The sequence below is a fragment of the Rhinopithecus bieti genome, unplaced genomic scaffold (assembly GCF_001698545.2).
Source record: "Rhinopithecus bieti isolate Rb0 unplaced genomic scaffold, ASM169854v2 scaffold_76, whole genome shotgun sequence".
Taxonomy (NCBI): Eukaryota; Metazoa; Chordata; class Mammalia; order Primates; family Cercopithecidae; genus Rhinopithecus; species Rhinopithecus bieti.
This window is the reverse complement of record NW_016803343.1, coordinates 2,765,020-2,787,639: the sequence shown is the minus strand read 5'-3', so window position 1 is coordinate 2,787,639 and position 22,620 is coordinate 2,765,020. Positions and strand designations below refer to the sequence as shown.

At 37.0% G+C, this 22,620-nt stretch overlaps 1 protein-coding gene across 2 annotated transcripts in view; it reads right to left on the bottom strand.

The window, feature by feature from the left end:
- PEX5L (peroxisomal biogenesis factor 5 like) overlaps positions 1-22,283 on the bottom strand; it is a 186,139-nt gene extending 163,856 nt beyond the window's left edge. Inside the window, exons 1-2 of one of the 2 annotated variants that reach the window (XM_017877125.1) lie at positions 22,074-22,283; positions 19,674-19,745 (exon numbers count right to left, since the gene is read on the bottom strand). Coding sequence is in view for 1 of the 2 variants with exons in the window: in XM_017877118.1 (XP_017732607.1) it covers positions 19,674-19,745; positions 21,223-21,315 (165 nt within the window). In the remaining variant the exon portion in view is untranslated. Of the gene's footprint in view, positions 1-19,673; positions 19,746-21,222 lie in introns of both variants that reach the window. The other variant, XM_017877118.1, reaches the window with a different exon arrangement.
- Between the last annotated feature and the right edge of the window lie 337 nt (positions 22,284-22,620).

Sequence of the window (22,620 nt, the reverse complement as noted above, 5' to 3'; positions counted from 1 at the left end):
AGACAGAAATAAACTGCTGTTTTGTTCAAGCCACTTTGTTTACATATTCATTTCATTAAGTACATAGAGTGTATACTCTCAAAAAGAGGAGCAATGTTTATGCCACGTGGTCCATGGGGAGTGTTCAATGTTGATGATGGTGGTGGTGATAATGAAATGAAAGCCAAGAAAACAAAATGGCTTAAATAACTATGTATTTTCTTTATATTTCTCTTCTTTGTTTGCACATCCCAGCTCCTTCCAACATATTTCCAATAGTGGAATAGACCTTTGTCAATGATAAATTTGTGATAATTTACAATTACAAAGCAATTGTCACAATAGTGACTTTTTCTCTTAAACTCATGGTCTTTGAGTGCAAAAGTAATGCTTGCTTCCACTACTATACTTTGCTTTTATTATAGATTTGCAAGAAAGCTTCTTGAATCTAATAAGGTAGATTTCCAAAGCAAAGGCATCCCTATTTAGCTGCATTTAATCTGGATTGTGTAATATCAATCTGGCATAACAACAGATGAAAGGCATACTCTTGTCTCTTTAGGAAACAATACACTCACTCAAATTTATTTCTTTTCTAGCTTTATTTCAAATGTTGAGAAAGAACTATTTTTGGATTTTTTCATAAAAAACTGTATATTTGAGTACAAAAAGCTGTATATATTGAGTTTTTTTCATAAAAAACTGTATATTCGTTAATACTCTGTACCAGTAGCAGAAAGAAAACGTGGGGGGGTGTGGGAAGAAGGGAAAAATGTGTATATAGCAGAATGTCAATGAGACTGTTGAGGATAGTTAATAATTTGTAAGTTCATCTAATCATTTACTTTTCAATGACCCTTTTGAAAACAGCATACATAATATCTATTCAACAATGACCTCCTCTGCAGGGAGAACCACAAACCACTGCTCAAGGAAATAAGAGAAGACATAAACAAATAGAAAAACATTCCATGCTCATGGATAAGAAGAATCAATATTGTGAAAATGGCCATACTGCCCAAAGTAATTTATAGATTCAATGCTATCCCCAACAAGCTATCACTGACTTTCTTCACAGAATTAGAAAAAACTACTTTAAATTTCATATGGAACCAAAAAAGAGCCTGTATAGCCAAGACAATTCTAAGCAAAAAGAACAAAGCTGGAGGCACCACGCGACCTGACTTCAAACTATGCTACAGGGCTACAGTAGCCAAAACAGCATGGTACTGATACCAAAACAGATATATAGACCAATGCAACAGAACAGAGGCCTCAGAAACAATGCCACACATTTACAATGATCTGCTCTTTGACAAACCTGACAAAAAAAGCAATGGGGAAAGGATTCCCTATTTAATAAATGGTGTTGAGAAAACTGGTTAGCCATATGCAGAGAACTGAAAATCAACTCAAGATGGATTAAAGACTTGAACATAAGACTGAAAACCATAAAAACCCTAGAAGAAAACCAAGGCAATACCATTCAGGACAAAGGCATGGGCAAAGACTTCATGACTAAAACACCAAAAGCAATGGCAACAAAAGCCAAAATAGACAAATGGGATCTAATTAAACTAAAGAGCTTCTGCACAGCAAAGGAAACTATCATTAGAGTGAATAGGCAACGTACAGAATGGGAGAACATTTTGCAATCTATCCATCTGACAAAGGTCTAGTATCCAGAATCTACAAGGAACTTAAACAAATTTACAAGAAAAAAAAAAAAAAACCCATCAAAAAGTGGGCAAAGGATATGAACATATACTTCTCAATAGTTTTTTTTTTTTTTAATTTAAAGATTCTGCTGCTGATGCCATTCAAATCTATTGCATTCAGGTGTAACCAAGGAGGTGTACATTGTTCAGTAAAAAATCTTGACCAATTTAACATTAAAAGATTTCGTTTTGTTTTGAGAAGCAGGAGAGTTGTATCATTCATAGTGCCTTTAGGTTGGTTTCCATGGTGCTGTAGGGAACATCTCTAAATGATCCATCCTCAGTGATAGAAAGACTGTTAGGTCTGGGGCCTCACCATGACTCAGGATGGAAATGGAGTAGTGATGTTAGAAAAGCTATCCCACCAAAAGCGAAGGAGCAAACAGCCTCACTGATGGATGTAATAGGAAGCTCAAAGGTTGACAAGCAGTAAATCATAATGCAAGAAGTGAAAGAGCTGAAAAGGGAAATGATCAACTGACATGAATGCAGTGAGAAAGAAAATGTTTGGCAACTAACAAAGCTGAAAGTTAGCAAGGTATTATAAATATCCCCAAAGGCAAACTATTTTGCTTCCCTTTATCTACTTAAGTCTTCTAGAAAGATTATAATTTTAACCTTGTATCTCTCAATGTTGTTAATTCTATAAATCCAAGAAGGGATGTGAGGTGTGGTTTCATCTGGTTACAGGAAATTGCAGCTTCTTAAGGTCCCAGAGATTTCTTTTTTCTTCTTTTGTACCTGCCTTGGATACCTTTACTATTTAAGTTCCACAGGAACAAGCCCAGGAGGTAACCATTAGTGGGGGAAAAAAAAGTCAGCCATGAGTAAAGGGGCTTCAGTACTCTCAGAATGGGAGAAAAGCCTGGTGAAATAAGCCATTTGATTTTTCTACTACAACGTATCTTCAGACCAATTATGAGTAAAATACAGATATATTTGTGTGCAAACTAGGAAACAGAACAATACAGTCTTTATTTTTATGTGTTTCTTATGTTTCAAGAGAACCCTCTGCTTGCCCTAGTCCATGATTCAGTACTGGGCTTCTTCCAAAGAATCACCACAAAGGAACTGGTAAGTAGCAGCAGGTGACCGGCAGGGGATTTCTGTGACTTTTTTTTTTTTTTTTTCATGTAAAGAAGGCCCTTTTATTTAAACTCCTAGTGCGCACTAGGCATTGTGCAGTAACTACTGACTGTATCTGTAAATTCAACAAAATGCAGTGCAGTTTAATTTTCTTGATGGCTGTGGGAAGGTGATTGACAGAGGTGGAGCATGGGCTTTGGAAGCAGACAGACCTGATTTGGATTCTATGTTTGCTGCTTGACTAGCTATGTGACTCTTCTGGGGTTTTTCGCAGCCCTTCTAAGCTTTGTTTTTTTTTTTTTTTTTTTTTGCCTCATTCTGAAAAACTGTCATAATCATACCTCTCAGGATGCCACCTGGCACATAGTAGGTGCTCAACAACGTGAATTCCCTTTGTTCTTCCCTTCCCTTCGCCCCACTTATAAAGTGACTAAACTGGACAGTTAGGGTGTAAAGTATGGCCCATTCACCTCTGCAGTCTCCTCTACAGTGTCTACATTTGTATTTTAAATGAGCTCTGCACAAGCTGATTCACCAACATTTCTCTGCACTCCTCCTTTCCCTAACTCCCATCCTATAATCTGGCTTCACCATGAACTTTAAATCTGACATATATATTTTATTATTTTTTTAGATAATTTCTTCTTCCTGATAGGCTGGAAGTTCTGAGGAAGCTAGTGGTCAGCCTTCCTCATGTCACAGAAGCATATTTCTAAATAAGGAAGAATAAGAAGAACTAATTTGTGGTTGCTAACCTTTGGTACAAGTACAGCCTGAAATAATTGATCCAAATACAGTTTGTTGATAGAGGGCCTAATTCCCTTCAAAATTTTACAGTGTGGTTCTAAATGTCAGCTTGCCTTGTGAGAGAAAGTTCTCCTTTTCTTTGGCACCTTGCTGAAGCTAATTGGGTTTCTTTGTGTTTTGAGCGATGTTATGTGACTTTTTTTTGCTAAAGACTCATTATGAGTTCTGCTATGCTCTTCATTTTTTTTTTTTTTTTTTTTTTTTTCAAAAAAAAGGCTCAGGGATTAAAAAAATTCATCTGGGAAACGTTTTCTAGTCTTGGGGACAGATATGTTTTATGTGGGCTATGTGATTTCTTGACTGCTAAATAAAGTCTGGGAGCCTCAGCATAAGTTTTGCTGTTCTAGGAAAAATATTGTGTTCATTTCAGAAAAATAGAATCTATAGTGACTAAAGTACCATTCTTTCTTTAGAACTATGTATTCTAACATAATCTTTTGGGGCAGTTGAAAAACATAAATATAAGTATTCATTTTTTTATTATAATTAGAAAGTTATCTAAATAATCACTCAAAAAATCCAATGTAATTAATTCGATCAGTTATAAATTCATAAAATCATGCCATACTTTACCCCCCTCCCCAAGTACTACTGATGTAAAAGTCATCATTATGGATGTGTTCATTTCTCTATAGGGGATTTCATTTTTAAATTGCTCCTTAACACAAGAAAGTGATTCATAACCCTAGGGCATTAGTGGCTTCCTTACAGATGATACCATCTTGGATTTATTCACAGGAAGTAATCCTCTCGAGTGGCTCAAATGATTATTTTTATAGTTTTCCATAAGAAATTCTTCCAGAATTCTTGGGAGATAGAAGTAGGGAAACTATTATCATTTTGCTGATAGGGAAGTCAAGGCTTAGAGATCTGTTCAAGGTCAAAGAGAAAGTCATTGGCAGTGTTAGGAACTTATAGACCTCACAGACCTTAATAACTTTCTGTACCTTTGGTTCTTTATCAGTTTAAGGGTTTTGCATTTTGGAACCCTAGGAAAAATGGTAAAATCTAGAATACTTATAAAATAATACATTCTAAAATGAGTTCATGATTATTTCTTTTTATCACTGCCTTTCAATATGAAGCAGTCTTAGGTCTGAATTCTATATCCCCTTTAGTGGTAACCACTTCATATAAGTTGCTTAGACTTCAATATGGGTTTCTAGAGTGTATTTTTTGGCATAAGAATACCCTAGTGGATATATATGTCTGTGTCCTCGATGAATGAGGTACCAAAGTAAATTATCTCCTAAGTTTTATGTGGCCGAAACAATATGTAGTTTCTTTTTTCAGCAGACTTAAAAATTCATGCAAACTGAATTTATGCAAATCCATGTTTGTGGTTTGGCTGTGGTCAGCCTCAGGAAACAGAAATCCTATATAACTGCCACATAGAATGTGGTTTAAACCTGAGGTTTTATGGAGCCATGCAACATGCGTGGTGCCATCTCCAGTGATGCTTAACAGTGCATCCGGGATATGAAAAGATGACACTGCAAATTCTCACAAACATCATGCATAATTCATGGTAAGTCAGTATGTATATGTCTAATCATAGTAATGTACATGTTTTTTTTTTTGCAATTCCTTCTTTTCCTCTTTAATTTGATAACTTGCATCTTGAAAGATGAGAAAGGTTTGAATGGTCACTGCACGAGCCAATGAAAATCCTGGGAAAAAATGTCTAAGGATCACCTTGATTCAATATAAGGCAACCACTAAAATGACATTTATAAAAACTATGTAGCAATGTGGAAAAATAAAGAAGCAGGTACAAAATTGAATGCACACTGACTGCGACTATGCAAAAAATTAAAATTATGCTTGCAATTATGCAAAAATGAGAGTATGCAAAATGAAGAGTTCTCAGGATCATGGGTGATACTTTCTCTCTTGTCCAAAATTTCTGGAGAAAGGTTTTATATATACCTCATAAGCATAATGTAACTGGGGAGAAGGGACCCCAAGGGTGATTGCCAGTTGTCTAGCATTAACAGGTAAGGCTCAGGGAAGAAGGCTGGGGCACTGCTTTTGGGAGGATCACAAAATGAATCACAAGGAGCTGGGAGGGGAAGAGTCATGTCAGGTGAAAGTCTAAAGGGGTGGCTAAATATCAACTCTCAGACCACTTTTATAGATGGGCACGCAGTGACACTGGACATGTGCCAACAACTTGGGATAAACTAGCTCTACTGAACAGTTCAGCAGGAACTTCAGCCTGAGAAGAAAGGTCGGCCCCTGTAGGGCAGCTGGTGGAGTGACATTTTCAGAGCACAGAAATCTACTCCCATAACAGAAAACTGCTCAACAAATACTGAAGTGACAGGCTTTCTGGTTTTGTGCCAGGTGTGGAATTTTTCAAATGTGGTGGATACAGAGGTAATTCTAATGCAAAGTAAGGATTTAATTTATCGTAAGTAGCACCTCGGATACAAGGACTTGAAACATATGTAGCAACCTCAATGCAATACATGGTTGTTACTGGTTATCTTACAGGGCTATCTGGTCTCCTGGTTCCGGCTGTTCAGTATTGTGTACTGCCCCAGTGGCCTCAGAATGGGCATGTATTTAAGGATTGGGCATCTGCTCCTTTTTGCAGCTTTGCTTTTGATTATGCATGTTTATGGCTATGTATCCACACATTCTCCTTTTCTCTATTTCTTCTCTCTCTGTCTCTCTCTCTCTCTCACACACACACACACATATATACACACACACTCTCAAGAACACTTTTTTTTGGGAGGAAAAATATATTTCCCCCCCCCATCTTAATGTGTTTATGCTTTTCTTTATCATATATATCTTTCCTTCAAAAATAGGAAGTATTTTCAGATTTTACCATCTTATATTATTTCCTAGCAGTTGAAATTGCAAGAAATTTCCTTAATAAGTGAGGGAGGTATGATGAAAGGAAGTTTTTAAATGTGAACTCACTTGACCCAGCACTGCCATGTACTGCCGCACAGGCTGCGTGGACAGCACAGCCTTCTGGGGTTGTGCAATGCTGCAGCCCTGTGTAAAATTCCCTTTGCCCTACTGTGTATTGTAAAAGGGGTATGATAGTAACCTACATGATGAAGTTGTTGGGAGGATTAAATGAGTAATATATAAAAAGTCTTTGGCACAGAGTGTAGCACATGCTAAACGCTATATGTGTGTCTTGTTATCATTAGTCATCTAATAAACACGGTCTAAGACCAGAAAAGCTTAAGACAAATATTGGGTTAACAAATTTCACCTCTTGGTCTCCCTCATTTATGCTTTCTTTTTGTTACAATTTGTTTTACAGGATGATTACTAAGTAGGTTTGCTTTAATGACAAGACAGGGAAGGAGTATTTGCAAGGTTAGGGACATTGAGATAAAGGATTTAAGATATCTAACTTGTCTTTATTCTTTTTTGTAGGCCTAGAAAATAAAAAATTAATGTCTTTATCAAAGTATAAATGATCCTTTCCTGACACCAAAAACTAGAATAACATAAACCAATGCTTCTTAGGAGCCACAGTGTGTACAGGATTCTTCTGCAGGGCTTCTTAAAACAGATTCCTGAGGCTGAGGCAGGAGAGCAGCGTGAACCCTAGAGGCGGAGCTTGCAGTGAGCAGAGATCGCACCACTGAATTCCAGCCTGGGCGACAGAGCAAGACTCCATTTCAAAACAAAACAAAACAAAACAAAACAAACAAAAAACAAAAACAAAAAAACCCCACAAAAACAAAAACAAAACAAAAAACTAGATTCCTGGGCCCCACCTCCAGAGTCTGAAGGTCAGAGTATAAATTTCTAACAAGCTCCAGGTGATGCTGATGCTGTGGTCTATGAACCACTCTTTGAGTCGACAGGTTGTAAAAAACATCTTTGGTAATTGTTCCCAAAGTCCAAGTCTTCTCCTGGGAAGACATGGAGCACTAGAAAGCCTTGTAACTTTTTCTGGACTATGACTGGGGAAGGAGGTAATAACGTACATCTTAGTTCTTAGAATTCTGAGGCTCCTGAATGCTGCTGGGAGCCCTTGGTTCCAACTAATGCAGCATGGGGACTGTAACTGTCTGTTGGCTATAAGTCCAACCATACTGGCTTCTTAAAGGCCATGACTATGGTTATGTCATCTCTGTGTTCCAGCACCTAGCAAACATCTACCAAAAAATTAGGTTGTAAATAAGTTTGTGTAAAATAAATAAAATAGATTAAATCATTTCCATCAAAAATAATGTATTTTTTTCAAAAGCAGCATTCTATCTTCCTCCTGAAGTTATTTCATAATAGAGAAAATGAAAAATTATTTTTTTCATATAGGTTCTCTCAGGACCAGTTTCAAAAAAATATAATTCCCTATTTAGTGCTCTCGCCCCGAACACTGAGGCTAAATGTCAGCAGCGTTCCCTGACCTGGCTCTGCTGTTTCTCCACTGTTCCTCCTCACTCACGTGTAGGAAGAACCACCTTGGGAGCAGAGCAGAGTAAGGACCAATTATTTTTTAGAATTATAGCAGGTATTACTGTACTCAGTGTAACTATGTGTTTTCCCCCACAACTATGCCTAGAATATATACAGCTAAATTGTTGACATAATAATACATTTCTCCAAGTAATAGATTCTCAGATTTTTCTGTTTCTCCATTTTCTGCCTCTTCTTTTCAAGAGCAGGCTTTATGTTTTATCTCCTTGTCATTCTCCCCTATATTTGTAAGGTTGAAGAAGTCTGTTCACCTACCGAACCTGGGGGGACTTGCTCTTTCCTTCTTTGTTCTCTCACCATTTGGATTCTCCAAGGGGCCAGACTTGGTCAGAACTATGAGGAGGCCTTCTGCCTTGCAATCTATATCCTCTACTTCTATTAGATATGTCAAAATATTTGTGATGTGTGTTATATCCTTACATATAGGCAGAAGGAAGAGCAAGAGCAAAGGTGAAGGGAGGAAGAATATCAAACACTCAATGCTTCAAGGTGTTCCGTATGAATGGGGCATGAAGTGGAGGGGACATTAGATAAGCACGATGAGGCAGTTAGGGGCTGGATGACAATGAACAGCCTGTAAGCCCAATGGAGGAGTTTGCATTTTATTTGGGAGACAGTGCCTCACTATGTATTGGGTGCTCACCAGTAAGCCAAGCAGTGTTGGGGTCCATGGGGCATTGCTAATGTTGTTAATAAAAGTCCTGACCAAAGGGTATGATTTTTAAATCAAGTTCCTTGGAGTCTGGATGCAAAAGTAAAATTGCTCATTCATCTAGACAAAAACAAGTTACTTCCTTTTTTAAAAAAATGCAGAATTTACAAAGTTTTACATTTTAGCTTAAAATTTAACAGTATCTAACCTGTTTATGAGCTCAATTTGTTTATCTTGTAGTAAATGATTTGATTAATGAAATCCATCAACTTATGCAACATAACTCATTTTTTTCAGGGACTACTCCCATAGTTCATAAAATTTTATGTGTCAATTTTGGGGACACATTTAAGATTTAAAGAGAGAAGCTGAGAATGCAGGGAAGTGATGATTGAACAACCCTTGACTGGAAGAAAACAACTTCTATGCTTAGTGTTTTTCTACAACAAAATTAATTAATTATTCACAAATTATACAAATGAGATAATTTTGTTGAAAAACAAAGTGATTAATGAATGTTTTTTCTATTCAGAACATCCAGCACAAAGCCTGGATGGTACATTCTCTCACCATTTCTTTAATAAGTCACTTATTCATATATTTCAAGAATGAGATCATTTGGCCAAAAAATACGATGAGGAATAAATAACAATTGTACTGAATGATCACGTGTGTGTGTGTGTGTGTGTGTGCGTGTGTGTGTGTGTGTTTCCTAGATCACAAGACAGGAAGGAAGTGGTACCCATTCCAACTGGGGTAAACCATGTGAAAATTAAACCAAAACGGAAATGACAGAATTATAGAGTTGTTTTGGAGAAAAGGAAGAAAGCAATGGAGCATTTAAAAAAACAGGTTTGCAAGAACTGCATTTCTGTCAAACCTTATATATGCAGTGTCAGAATAAAAGACACGTTCCAGAGGCAGGGATCAGAGAGTGGTGCTGAGGAGAGAAGAAAAGACACGCACTGCAAAGTCTGGATGGGAGAGAAGTAAAAGCGCAGCCACAGAATGACAAGGTCGGGGCAATGGCAGAGCATGGGCATCTCAGTCCAAAGTCAGAAGAGAAAAAGGGAACTTTACCTCTAAACTCTCCCTGTTGTTTACATATGAAAATAAGAAGGACATTTGTGTATGGGCTTCCTGATCCTTTGTCACTTTTGTTATTACAAGTGATAAAATTGAATTTATAACATAAATCATGGAGGTACGAATATTTCCACTCACAACTGGTTTTCAAAGCCCTTCTGACAACAGACGCTGATTCAGTCAGTAACCACCGAGTTCACATGCAGGGTTCATTAGACAAAAGCACTGGCAGCTGACTTCAAAACGGATGGGCCTGGAAGCTGAACTGTGGATACGGTTCACAATCTCCATGGCCAGTTGAGGGGGAGATGACAAACTGAACCAGGTGGAGAGGCCCTGAGAGATGAGCTGTAGAAAAACCATCTGTGTCAACATGGAGGAAACACTTTGTTAATCCCAGGGTAGTTTAGGAGATTTCAAAGTTCACTTTAAAAATCTTTAATATCTGTACCCTGATGGATACTGGGAAGATGTCACAAAGTTTGTGAGAACCATTTTAAGAAGAGTTAGGAAGTATCTAATATAAATATCTTTTTATAAAAATCTATCAGACAAATAGACTTTTAGCTGTGCACTTGAAATACACACTTTCCTCAAATGAATATTCTGGTTTGATTACTATGCTTATCTTACCAACATGGGACACTTGGAAGAAAGGAAAGGAAGCATCATAATTTAGAAAGGCAGTTATAGGAGTGGATGAACGAACTCAAGACTAAAGGCTGCAGACCCAAGTTCAAATATTGCCTGTGATGTGAAGCAAACTGGTGAACGCAGTCAAGTTACCTTTTTACTCCAAGACTTGCTTAACTGATTTTGATTATAACAGAACCAATATGATTAAGCTTCGTAGAACATCTTTTCATCAAAGTTTATCTGTACACCTAAATTGCTCCTTAAGCACTATTATCATATACATACACACTCCTTCCCCTATTAAGGTGACTAGAAATGGGTTCCACGGGATGGAATTTTTAACTTTTTAATCCACTGGATTAGAGTATCTTCTGAAATTCCTTCCAGGTCTAATATTTACAGTTCTCATTTTGATCAGATGAACCTACTTAAAATCAACAGCAAAATAAATAAGTACTGCAACACTCCTTCTACAACAAAAGGCTGAATAGGTTTCTTTTCAAGTTCTATACCAAATGGCTGAGTCTAATTTTAAGTACTACTGTCTCTTACTGTTACTTTCATATATCACATCATTTTTACACTCAACATGTCACCTCATGTCATTTCAATTATGCATTTGTTTTCTCACTGACTAAACATTGTGCCAGCACTTCTCTCTATTAGATTAAAAAGAAGGAAAACATGGGCTATTTGAAAATGACTTAATAGCGATACATTTTTCCAGCTTGAAAGTCTAGTCTTTTCTTTTATGCTGCATGTAATGAACATAGGCTGTATATTAATATCTTAAAGTAAAGATACCTAATAGCATTTCAGATATTTGTTGAACTTGAGATGGTGACTCATGATGTCTCTCTTGGTGATTACAGTTTTTAACTGAGCCTTGTGAGTTAGTTGCATTACTGCTTGGAAAATTGGGGAAGATGGACTGGTAGAGGAGAGCTAGGTGTGTGCTTGCTAGTTAACAATGCTAGAACCTTGTTTACTCACAGAGATGGCTAGCCTGGCAAGAGCAGAAGACAGTAAACACAGTCCTGCATAGGTAGAAACATCAGCAATACTTCCTGCTCATAAATAACTGCCCTACTCATTTTATCAAATGGGGATTTTTTACATTTTAAATTGGCTAGTTTTCTTTGGAGGTACTTCAATTTCCCAAGGAACGTAAGGCCAGCGTCAATTATAACTTAATGTCCATTAATTTAATCAGATCAACAACTAGGTTAGTTTAATTTTCAGTGGGGAAAGTGTAAAATGGGAGAGAAACAGAGGAGAGCACATAGGACTCTTCTTGGATTTTAGAGACTCATGAGTATAGTAAGTCATAAACTGGACCCCATGGGCTATATACACACTTAGACTGTTTTGTCTGATTATATATTATTTAAAATTAAGAAAAAGATTGTAAACATGTAAAAAGAAAAGATTAATGCCTTTTTTGAAAAATTCATATGTGTCGTGAGACCGAGCCCATTCCCAACAAGGTGGCAATCAGCCGAAGCTGGTAGGTGCTGCCACCTACACTGGGTCCAGCTCCCACCAAGTAGCCACCGACTCCCTCACTCCCTATGTTTCTTATGCACAGTCTACTAGCCTCATTTCTAGACCTGGATGATTGGAAAAGGCATTTGCATCCATGACCCCAGACTAGACTTTATTGTTTAAAATCATTATAAATCAATGTCCTAAAATTCCAATGACATCTTTTTCTTTTTCTTTTTTTAACTCTTATTTTAGGTTCAGGGCTACATGTACAGGTTTGTTATATGGGTAAACTGCATGTCATGGGGATATGTTGCACAGATTATCTCATTATCCAGATAATAAGCGTGTTACCTGATAGAAGTTTTTTGGTCCTCACCCTTCTCCCACCCTCCACCCTCAAGTAGGCCCTGGTGTCTGTTGTTCCCATCTTAATGTCCATATGTAATTGATGTTTAGCTCCCACTTATAAATGAGAACATGTGGTATTTGCTTTTCTGTTTCTGTGTTAGTTTGCTTAGTAAAACGACCTCCAGCTCCATCCATGTGGCTGCAAAGGACATGATCTTGTAAAAACCCAGGAAGATAACCTAGGAAATACCATTCTGCAAAGATTTCATGACAAAGATGCCAAAAGCAATTGCAACAAAAACAAAAGTTGACAAATGGCACCAAATTAAACTAAAGAGCTTCTGCACAGCAAAAGAAATTGCCAACAGAATAAACAGACAACCATAGAATGGGAGAAGGTATTCGCAAACTATGCATCTGATGAAGGTCTAATATCCAGAGTCTTTAAGGCACTTAAACAGATTCACAAAAAACAAACAACTCCATTATAAAGTGGGCAAAGGACATGAATAAACATTTTTCAAAAGAAGACATACACACAGTCAACAAGCATATGAAAAAAATGCTCCACATCGCTAATCACTAGAGAAATGCATACCCAAACCACAGTGAGATACCAAGGAGATCTTACAGCTATTTAGTCTAACTATCTATCAACTACCACCATGCTTTCACCTCAGTACCTGCCATTTATAAAGCACTTACCACATGCCATGTACTTTGCTAGGCATTTATGTACAAGAACTTACTTATTCCTCCCAAAAACTTTACGAAGTAGATATTTTCCTCATTTTATAGCAGAGCAGCCTGTGGCTCAGAGAGCTGGTTAATTTTCCCGAATAGCTACGACATGGCCATAGTCTGTTTTCATTCAGATTTGTGACTGTAAAGGCCCTGCTCTTAACTACTGTGTAAGAGTGACACACACACATTCTGTGTTATATTCACAATGCCAAGCACATGGCCTGGCAGAAGAGCTGGCACCACTGAAAATGTGCTAGACTAGAGTATCTAATACTGTTCCACAGAAGGCATGCAGAATGTCTAATAGTAAACCAGTGGAAATAACCAAAGTGAAAATGTCATGATACCATATCCATCTCCAACTCATCATTCAGGAGGCACGAGTTACAGAGGAAAGAGTCCCAAGACAAAGGAGTGGTGGCTCTGGATTCTAGACTTGGGACTGACCAAAGGAGGCCAAACTGGACACATGGCTCTACAAGAGAGCACCCCCGTTTGAGCCTCACAGCAGTCATCTGAGCAGACGCTATTATTACATTGTACAGATGAAGAAACAGAAACTCAGAGAACTTGAACTACTTACTCCAAAGTCTTCTGCTTATTAATGGCAGGGCCAAGACTAGGAACCAGGGCAATGGATTCTTTCTTCAGCTATCTTGCCTGCCTCTGTGCCACTCTATGATACGGGACTCTCTGTGTTTTCTGGCTTTATACCGTCAGACTTTAACAATCGGATTTTTAAAGTAAAGATTCTAAAATGAAGGATTTTAGATTTGCCCTTTGTGTTTTTCCTAGAGTCCATTGATGCTAGGAGAATCAGTACACTAAATTGAAATGCATGAAGCTAAACCAACCAACCAAAAAATAAACTCAGCGTCGTGAGTTTACAAGGAAAATACAAAGGAAGATACTTGGCATTACTGTAATTTTGCCCTCCAAATTATCAGTAACTCAGAATTGTTTTTATATTACTTGATACAAATAGGGAATATTTAGGAATAAAACGCAGGGTGATTATGCTTTCACTCTAGTAACTTTTCTATTTAACCTAATGGAAGAAATTTCCCCCTTCCATGTACAATACTTATTGATGATAAATAGTTTGCAGACAAGATGGGATTGATTGGACTGCAACAGTGAATCTTTGTTTACTCCAATGCTGATTTCAGATAGACAGCAAATTGGAATAGTCTCTCTCATCCCAAATAAATCTGGCTTCTTTTCATTCAATTATTTTTCATCGATCAATCTTTCCTGAGGAAAACCCTAATAAGCCTATGTCAGCTGTGAGTGTAATTAAGGCAACTACAACTGCATAGTGTGCTTTGTCCTTCAGATGTCTCAGAGTTTCATGCTTCAGAATCTGCAGGCTGAGCAGGTGGTCTCCTTTCTGCAACTGTAGAGGAGGTTTCTGTTCTTCTGACCAAATACAGAGTTCTAAGAAGGTACCCAGGAACAGTGTTACACCTAGGATATCACACTTTGTAAGTGTCCTCAGGGGTAAATGGGATCTGAATTACATTTAAGTTAAGTCACCACATTGATATGACCAAGAAAGCATTGACCAGGTGGGGCTGGCTACCACAACAAGGCAGGAACACGTATTACCCTCATCCATTTTACTGTCTGTGAGTCTGAGACCAAAGTTAGTTGCTTAGATGTTGGTAGGATCACACTATCTATTAGTACCAGATAAGCTGGGTATCTTCTCTGTTAATCTGTTTTTCTTGTTCTTCCATTTTAATTTCATGTTGGCCTATATTTTTCTCTTGAGGATCCATTTTCACAACAACCACTAGGACAGAACTGCAATCCAACTTGAATGCTTATGAGCTATTGGAGGCACAAGGGTAAGGTTGTAATTTATCCCTTCTTCTTCATTAGAAAAAGATCACAGAAGTTCTAGTGTCCATTGCTTTCTGCTCAGGCTTCCCTTACAAGGTGAAAAAGAGACTCTCAAAAAGGTTGTAAGCTGAGTGTGTGTTGTCTCTTCCCAGGACCCTTCTCATGCCTGGTAGAGGTTCTCCTTGAGGAGGTTGTGAGAGGAAAGGCAAGTGGTTTTCACAACTACCTTTTAGCTCTAGTTTTATTTACACTTGCTTTAAGGGGCATTTTTCTCCTGACAAAGCCATAGGGCTCAAGAGGGAAGTAAACAGTTAAGGAGTGTTTGTGGGGAAGTTTATTCCTGTGAGGGTTGACCAATTATGATACTTTCTAGTAGATGGTTATTTTATATAATTAGAGCACTGAGACAAAACAGTTTCTTAATCCATTTCTAGCATGATCAGTAATGAGCAATGGTACAGAGCTATATGAGGTGACAGAAAGAGCATGGGACTGGATGGCAGGAGGGAGAGCTGGCTTCTAGGGCTCTCTCTGCACCTAACCAGGGAGTTGGGCAACTTCATTCAGCTTTCTGGATCTCAAAGTTCCTGTTTGCTAAATTGGGGATGAAGGGAGGTGGGGAGTGAAGTGGTGAAGCCTAGCTAATTAAAATGACATAAATGATATACACTTCATAGAGCACTTTTACATATTTTAACTCAGAGAAACTCTAGGAGGTGGGAAGAGCAGAGTATCATTTTACAAATAATATCAGAAAATTTATTTGAAAATGAGAAAACTGAGCTCAGAGAGGTTCAAGATTACCAGGTTTCCATGTGGATTTAGCCAGACTGTAAACCTGGTTCTTTAAAGGTACCTTTGGTTGTAAATGGCTGTGGTTTTCTTGTTTTCTGGTCTTGTTATTACGTTAAATGCTAACGAATTCCAATTTTGAGATCCCTGGATAATGCCAGGTTGAAGAATGTTAAATTTATCAAAAGTTACATATTTTTTTTCTCTTTTAAAACTGCATTAGCTGTTTTCTCTGACCCAGTGATTCACAAAGTGTGGTCTGGAACCAGCAGCAGTAGCTGACTACTTAGAAATGCAAATTCTCAGGCCGCACGCATCTCAGACCTGCAGAATCAGAAACTCCGGGGGTGGGGCCCAGTAATCTATGTTATATCAAGCCCTCCTGGGGATGCTAAGGCAGCTAAAGCTTGAGAACTATTGCTCTGACCTGGATATACTTGTTCCCTCTGTAACTGGCTGAAATTTGACATTTCCCAACCTACTTGCACTAAGGGTTATGCAACTGCAACTTTGAGTCCTATAACCAAGTAAATCCACAACATGCTGTTAAACCCATTTTTATAATACATGAACCTGTAACTGTATACATCATATAACCAAAATAATCTATAAATTTATTAGTCTTTGTTACCTCCTTTAAGTCTACTTGGAATTTGAAAACATTTTTAAAAATTGTTATCTAGCTCCAGCTTATCATAAACCTTGAGTTAAGCTGGCTGTAACTAAAAATAGTAATTTATAATAGAATGAATTGGCTCAAAGTGGTTAATGTTTTTAATCCGTTAAGTCAAGGCACTTGACTATCTACTCCCACACCTGAAATCTCAGTAACGTCAGAAGGAAATTCATGTGTACATGAAACCTAAACAAGACCCTCCTTTCCTCCATTTAGGAAGGAATAGTTTCACAAATAATAAAAATATGCCATAATAGTTTTTTAAAATTTGTCTTTTAATATTTTTTTACAAAGCCAAACATAGCATTTACTAATTAGTTATATTATTTTTATGTCAAATGTTTGGGTTTTGGAGGCATTAAGGTTTTAATCCAATACATTCCCTTTGATTACCTTCTATGCTTAAAGTTTGAAAACCTTGGAGATTTCTGCTGGAAAATAGGGACTCTGACCCCAGTGTGATACATTTCTATTTAAATGACTGTGTGTGTGTGTGTGTGTGTGTGTGTGTGTGTGTATCATATGGCACCTTTTACCATAGGACATCAACACTCATTTAAGTGTTCTCTGAAATGTTTTTATACATATCCCAAATAAATTTTGTCAATACAATTTCACAAAGAGAGGAAAACAACATTGTCTTTAAAGAATAGAACCTTACATATTTCCAAAATACACTTTTTTTTCCATGTTGAAATAACACAGAAATCATCTTTTACCTCCTTGAGTGAAGGCAGCCAGGAAGAACAAAATCCACATACACGGTGCTGCTTCTGTTATTAATTTGCTTATATAAGCAAGACTGTGGGCTTTCCGTGGAAGTACAAGATTTGCAAATCATATGACTGATAAAATGGCATATAGCTTACACAGCATTTGTAGAGTGACAGCTTCTGAATGACAGATTTAAAGAAATTAGGAGACTTCTGCCCATTGCAGAACTCCGATTATTTTATTTATCCTCTTTAGATTTTCTTTTGGCACCACTTACTTTTGAAAAAGCTACCTGCAGTTATATGAAGATTGACTATAACATATTTCTACCATGTTTTTGAAAAGATATAGGAAGAATAAACTGAACATAAATATTCCTCCATAATGCTATAGAGTTGTAATTTTATTATACATATAAAATACATATATATGTATAATGTCATCATATATGTATAACTCATATCTATGAGATGGAGCAATATTCAATTTCTGAAAAACAAATGTACATATACATACACACATGCTTAATTTATTGACCTCTTAAACTTTGAGATAATTTCTTATAGCTTTATAAAGACTAATTACAGTGTTTCCCCAGATATTTTACTTTGAGATATCATCACTGTTGTTGTTTCAATCTAGGATTTGCTCACAACATCAACACCAAATAAATCTCTCAAAAAAATGAAGGACTACTCTTTCTGCCAACAGCAAACACCAAAGCCAACTCATATTCATAATTACTCATCTTTTGAAACATGTTTTGACATGAATAATTCAGCAAAGCTGAGTCACTGCCAAATAGCACCGACTTGTGCAATGGCACTGGAAGAAATGTGATAACTACAGAGGCAAACAGCGACTCTGAGAAAATTGAATCCACCCTCATTTGATCCAGGTAATGAAAGTGCTATTTTCTGAAAAAGCAGGAAGGTTTTGTTCTCTTCTTTTTTCTCTTTTTTCTTTAAGATTCCTTAACAATTAGTAAAATGTGTTTAGTCACAACAATAGAAATTTTGTCAAAGTTATCATGAGAAAAAAGAACATGGCTTCCTTTGGCTTTTCACCACAAGGATCTCAAAATATAACTTTGTAGTTTTCTGAACACCAAAACTCAGTTAAAACACAAAGATTTAGGCAAAAAAGAAGGAAAGCAAAGAATAGCTTTGGGGTAGGAAGACAGCAAAGAAGAAGGAAAAAATAAGAATTTAACTTCTATATGATTAAGAAAGAAAATAACTAATTTTTCATTTTATTAGAGAAATGTATACATATATGTATTCTCATAATACACCCAGGTTTATTTTACTAGTTCATTTGCCAGGTGGGTCCAGTCCTTTGATCAGAATCCCAGTCTATGGGTGGGATCAGACATAGATTGCATGCCCTAAGTAATTAATCTGGCATAAAGTAACAGTTAATAGCCCAGTAGAGCACATGGGCTACAGCTCCACTCATCTTATTAACTTAACTGATAACATGGCACTCCACACATCCCCTACCCTGTTCTACACAGGAGCAGGAGGGCAATGACAAGAAAAACTCGGAAGCATTTTGAGTGAGTGCTGTAAAATAAATATATTCTGCACCTCGGTGGAGAGATGTTTTGGCAAGTTTTTCCAGAAGACCATCTCAGTTACCTCAGTTATTCCAAGCCTAACAAGCAAGTCTCTAAGTCAATTATTTCTGGTTGATACCTTCTGATGGTCATTTTTCCTTTTTTCAAAAATATGTACAATAGCTCCCTGAATGCAATTGTTATGATGCAAAACAAACTGCATGATCAGGAAACTGAGCAAATTCAGATGCCTGTCTGTAAATTACTGACTGCTTTCTTTCTAATCTTAATCTATTCAGATCTCTTTGAATTATTTCTCTCTCTACAGCTTTTGCATCGCTCTCAGAGGCTGTGCCACTTATGCATTAAATAGATGTGCAGTTATCTTGTCTCCTTGATCATTAACAGAGATGTTAAGGGCTAGTGCCAATTCAGTGGCATGGGCTGGAAACCTTCCATTACCTGGTATGTCATTGTTCATGCTCTATTAAGCAGTTTTCATTTCACCTTATAGGCCCATATAACATCCAAGCTAGAGGTTTCTCAAATTACAGGTGGTACTACAGATTTTATTAATAGCCTCTTCTTTTTGTTTTCAGAATCATCTTTATGTATATTGCAGATAATATGGAAAATTAAATTGGGCAATATATATGCCTTAAAGTTCTCAGTTTTTTTCTGTCTCTCTCTAAATTATAATTCATTGTTTCACAAGATAGAATAATGGCAGTGTTTCTCATTTTCAAGATAATATATTTTATTGTTATTGTTTATCTTTTTCCCAAGCAAATTACCATTGTTGTTTTGACTCATTTTATCAAGTGATGCCTTTAATTTTCCAAAAGTTCTCTTACTCTAGTTTTATTCCCATCATTCATACATATAGAACACGCATGTTGGCATCAGGCAAAAGTCAGTGGATCAGAGGCATCGTATGGGGTGGCTTAGCTGCTCTCAAAATCTTGTTAGGCAGGCTTTAGCCAGACAGGCTAACACAGCTGCCAGAGAAGGGCTGAACACTCAAAAGGCTTTAGTCATCCAAATATACAGTATAACAGTAGAAAATGTATGTAAGTATTCACTTACCTGCTTTTGACCAACAATTATTTCGAGGTCTTCATCACTGCTTAGTTTTCCATATCCTTGTTCTTTACTTTTCTTGTGAAAGAATAATTTTAAATGATCATTTAGTTTCTATCCATTAACAATCTTAATTCCTACTTAATATTTTTAAAGATAAAAGTCTTAGCCTTGTTCACCAGTCATAATGCATCATTCTTTATATAAATCACTCATGTACAACAGCAAATGTTTTTATAGTCAAACTGCTGTCTTATCATTATTCATTAACAATATCTGCTTAGCCTCCACTATCCAACTTATACCTTTAATCTTTTTCTCAATATTCTTATGCTTCTCTTTTTAGTCCTGTAGTATCAGAAAAGATTCTTTAACACTTTGAGATAAATAAGCAATTATTTGAAGAATCCTAGCACATTTTTCTTAAAGATTGAAAATTAGTTTAGTTTTATACTCAAGACTTCCAACTATTCAATGTTTAGTTTTAATGTCTTACATATTTTTTAAGAATAATAGAAGTATTATGCAACTCAGATAATGAATCTTCAGATTTTCAACATTTGCTTGCAAGTCAGATGAATACTGACATTGGAAAATCCAACTCAGACATAATTGTAAAGAGATAAATAAAATAATTTGCAAAATTAGGTATTTGAAAAGTTGGAGGACAGACTATTTTAAGAGTTCATTTAAATGCACTTTTTTGGCATTTTGTCATAATTTATTTTGACCCAAAGACCACTCTCCATCTATTTCCTCCATAGCAAAATCTACAAATTCTAAAGTTAGAAAAGGACATAGATAATGACAATCATTTTACACTTGTGCTACAGGAGAAAGATAATATGTCTGAGCCTTTTTTTCTCCCAACGCAACGGTTGATGAGAATACTAGAAATGTCATGTTGTGTCTTCACACCAGTAACAAATGAAAAATAAAAACCACTACATAGTCAGCTGTAGTTCAAGGTTATTTATTTATTTTAAAGATTCTTGCTTTAGTTATTAATCAACATCAACTTGAATTAAGGGAATTAAAAAGCTTATGTTTGCATCTACTGAGTCATATTAGGGTCCTCATCTCATTGGGGGAAGAGATATATCCATCAGTGAACATGATATAAATCTTCACAATGTGAGCACAATTCTTAGTTTTCCCCATAACATTCAAAACCAGAATTACGCATTTTTTTCCACAAAACATACCTCCAATTTTGTGGGATTTTCTTTTACTGTAATAAAGACATTTCTTAGTCTTCCAAGTATTAGGATGCATAAATAAAACCCAAATTCTCATTTATATATTAATGAACTTAGCCACTCAGAACAGAACAGATGGCCACAGCATTTCTCCCTATTTTATTCTTGTCCTCATTTGAGGTTCCATTTCAAGATTGATGGAAAACAAAAAGAACAAGGTTGGTTTCAGCAACTTCCTTCCTATCACTTTGCTTTTGTATTTTTTTTGTTCACTGGTTGCCATAAGACATTGTCTAGAGAGCCTCTAATGCAAAACACTTAGAAATGCCTTTCCAAATATTGATCTGTATACGTACCAAGTAGCTCATTTGCATGACCCGGTTTCTGGACAAAAGGACATTAAGTAGAGATGGAATGTGGGTTCTTCCATCCATTTCACTGTCAGACATCCCAGAATTCTTTGTGCCAGTGGCAGTGGCTTCCTTGCCAGAACTTGCTGACCAGAGAACCACAGATCTTGCCCAGCAACAGCATTAATAATGTACAACAATAATTGAAGTATTCCTGAATCATTGTCTTGACTTTGTAAACATTGTGAAATTTTTGGCTAGCACAAAAAAGTCACTGAAATGAAAATTTCTTTTCTAACTAATTTTATCCATGCATTTCTATACTCTTTGACTGTTGTTCCCATTTAATGTTTTTAAAAATCCACCTATTTTAAATTATATAATTTTTTTATTTACTTCTCTGCATATGGACTCTTCAGCCTCCTCATCATAAAAGCTCTTGATTTTCCCTTTTTAATCTCCTATTCTAAACTTTCTTGACAATCACTGCTAATAGAATGTCAGCACTCACAGAACATCATTCGAAACTGCAATTTCTGCAAATACCAAATTCTGCCTCTCCAGTCTCAACTCCTTATCTAATTTAGTAATAAATTTTCCTGGGAAGACGCTAGTTCAGGGAAGGAAATTATGTCCCCCAACTAATCTAAATAGAAGCTGGCATTTTCCAAGAGTGGGAGGAGGCATTTAGAACTCTGGTTTTGTACTTAAACCTCTAGTCTCCAAACAGCACACAACAGTACACAAAGCCGAAGCCTTACAGTTTGACTCTAGAATTAAGCAATCTTTTCTAGTTCATCCCATAACCCTGGGGGGATTAATCCTTTTCTAAGCCATAATGGTATTCACTCACTTACTGCTTATTTCTAGCGCGAGCATAATCCTCTTTCAAGCACTCAGCTTCCCACTTTGACTGCTTAGCTCAGCCAGCCCAGGCAGGGATCTTCAGCTCTCCTCCCTCCTCCCAGCCGGGAATCCCTGTCTTCTATCTATGCACTTTTGTCAAGCACAAAAAAGCAAGTCTACAGCTTCTGCGTGGTCTTTCACAGTAGCCAAAGGACTGAACTAGAAGGAAATAGAAAGCTAATCTCTCCACCGTCCAAGTGTGAGGGGGCAGGGCTTCTGTGGGAGGAGAAGCCACAGGGCAATCACTTCCTGTGCTCCTCCCACCTTCAGTGGCAAGACACTGGAGCTGAGGATTTCCACTGAGGCAGTAAGGTTAGGCGCCTGTCCACCTGGCCTTAACATGCTGCCCATTTATGGCCGACTTTGTGCACTGTTGCCCTAGGTACAGCCGAGGAGGGAGCATTAGTGCAGTGGAGCTAAAATGGTGAGGACCTAAGGCGGGAAAGGTAAGGAAAGAGGGAAAGGAAATAGTATTTCTTTGCTGACGGTGCCTCACCC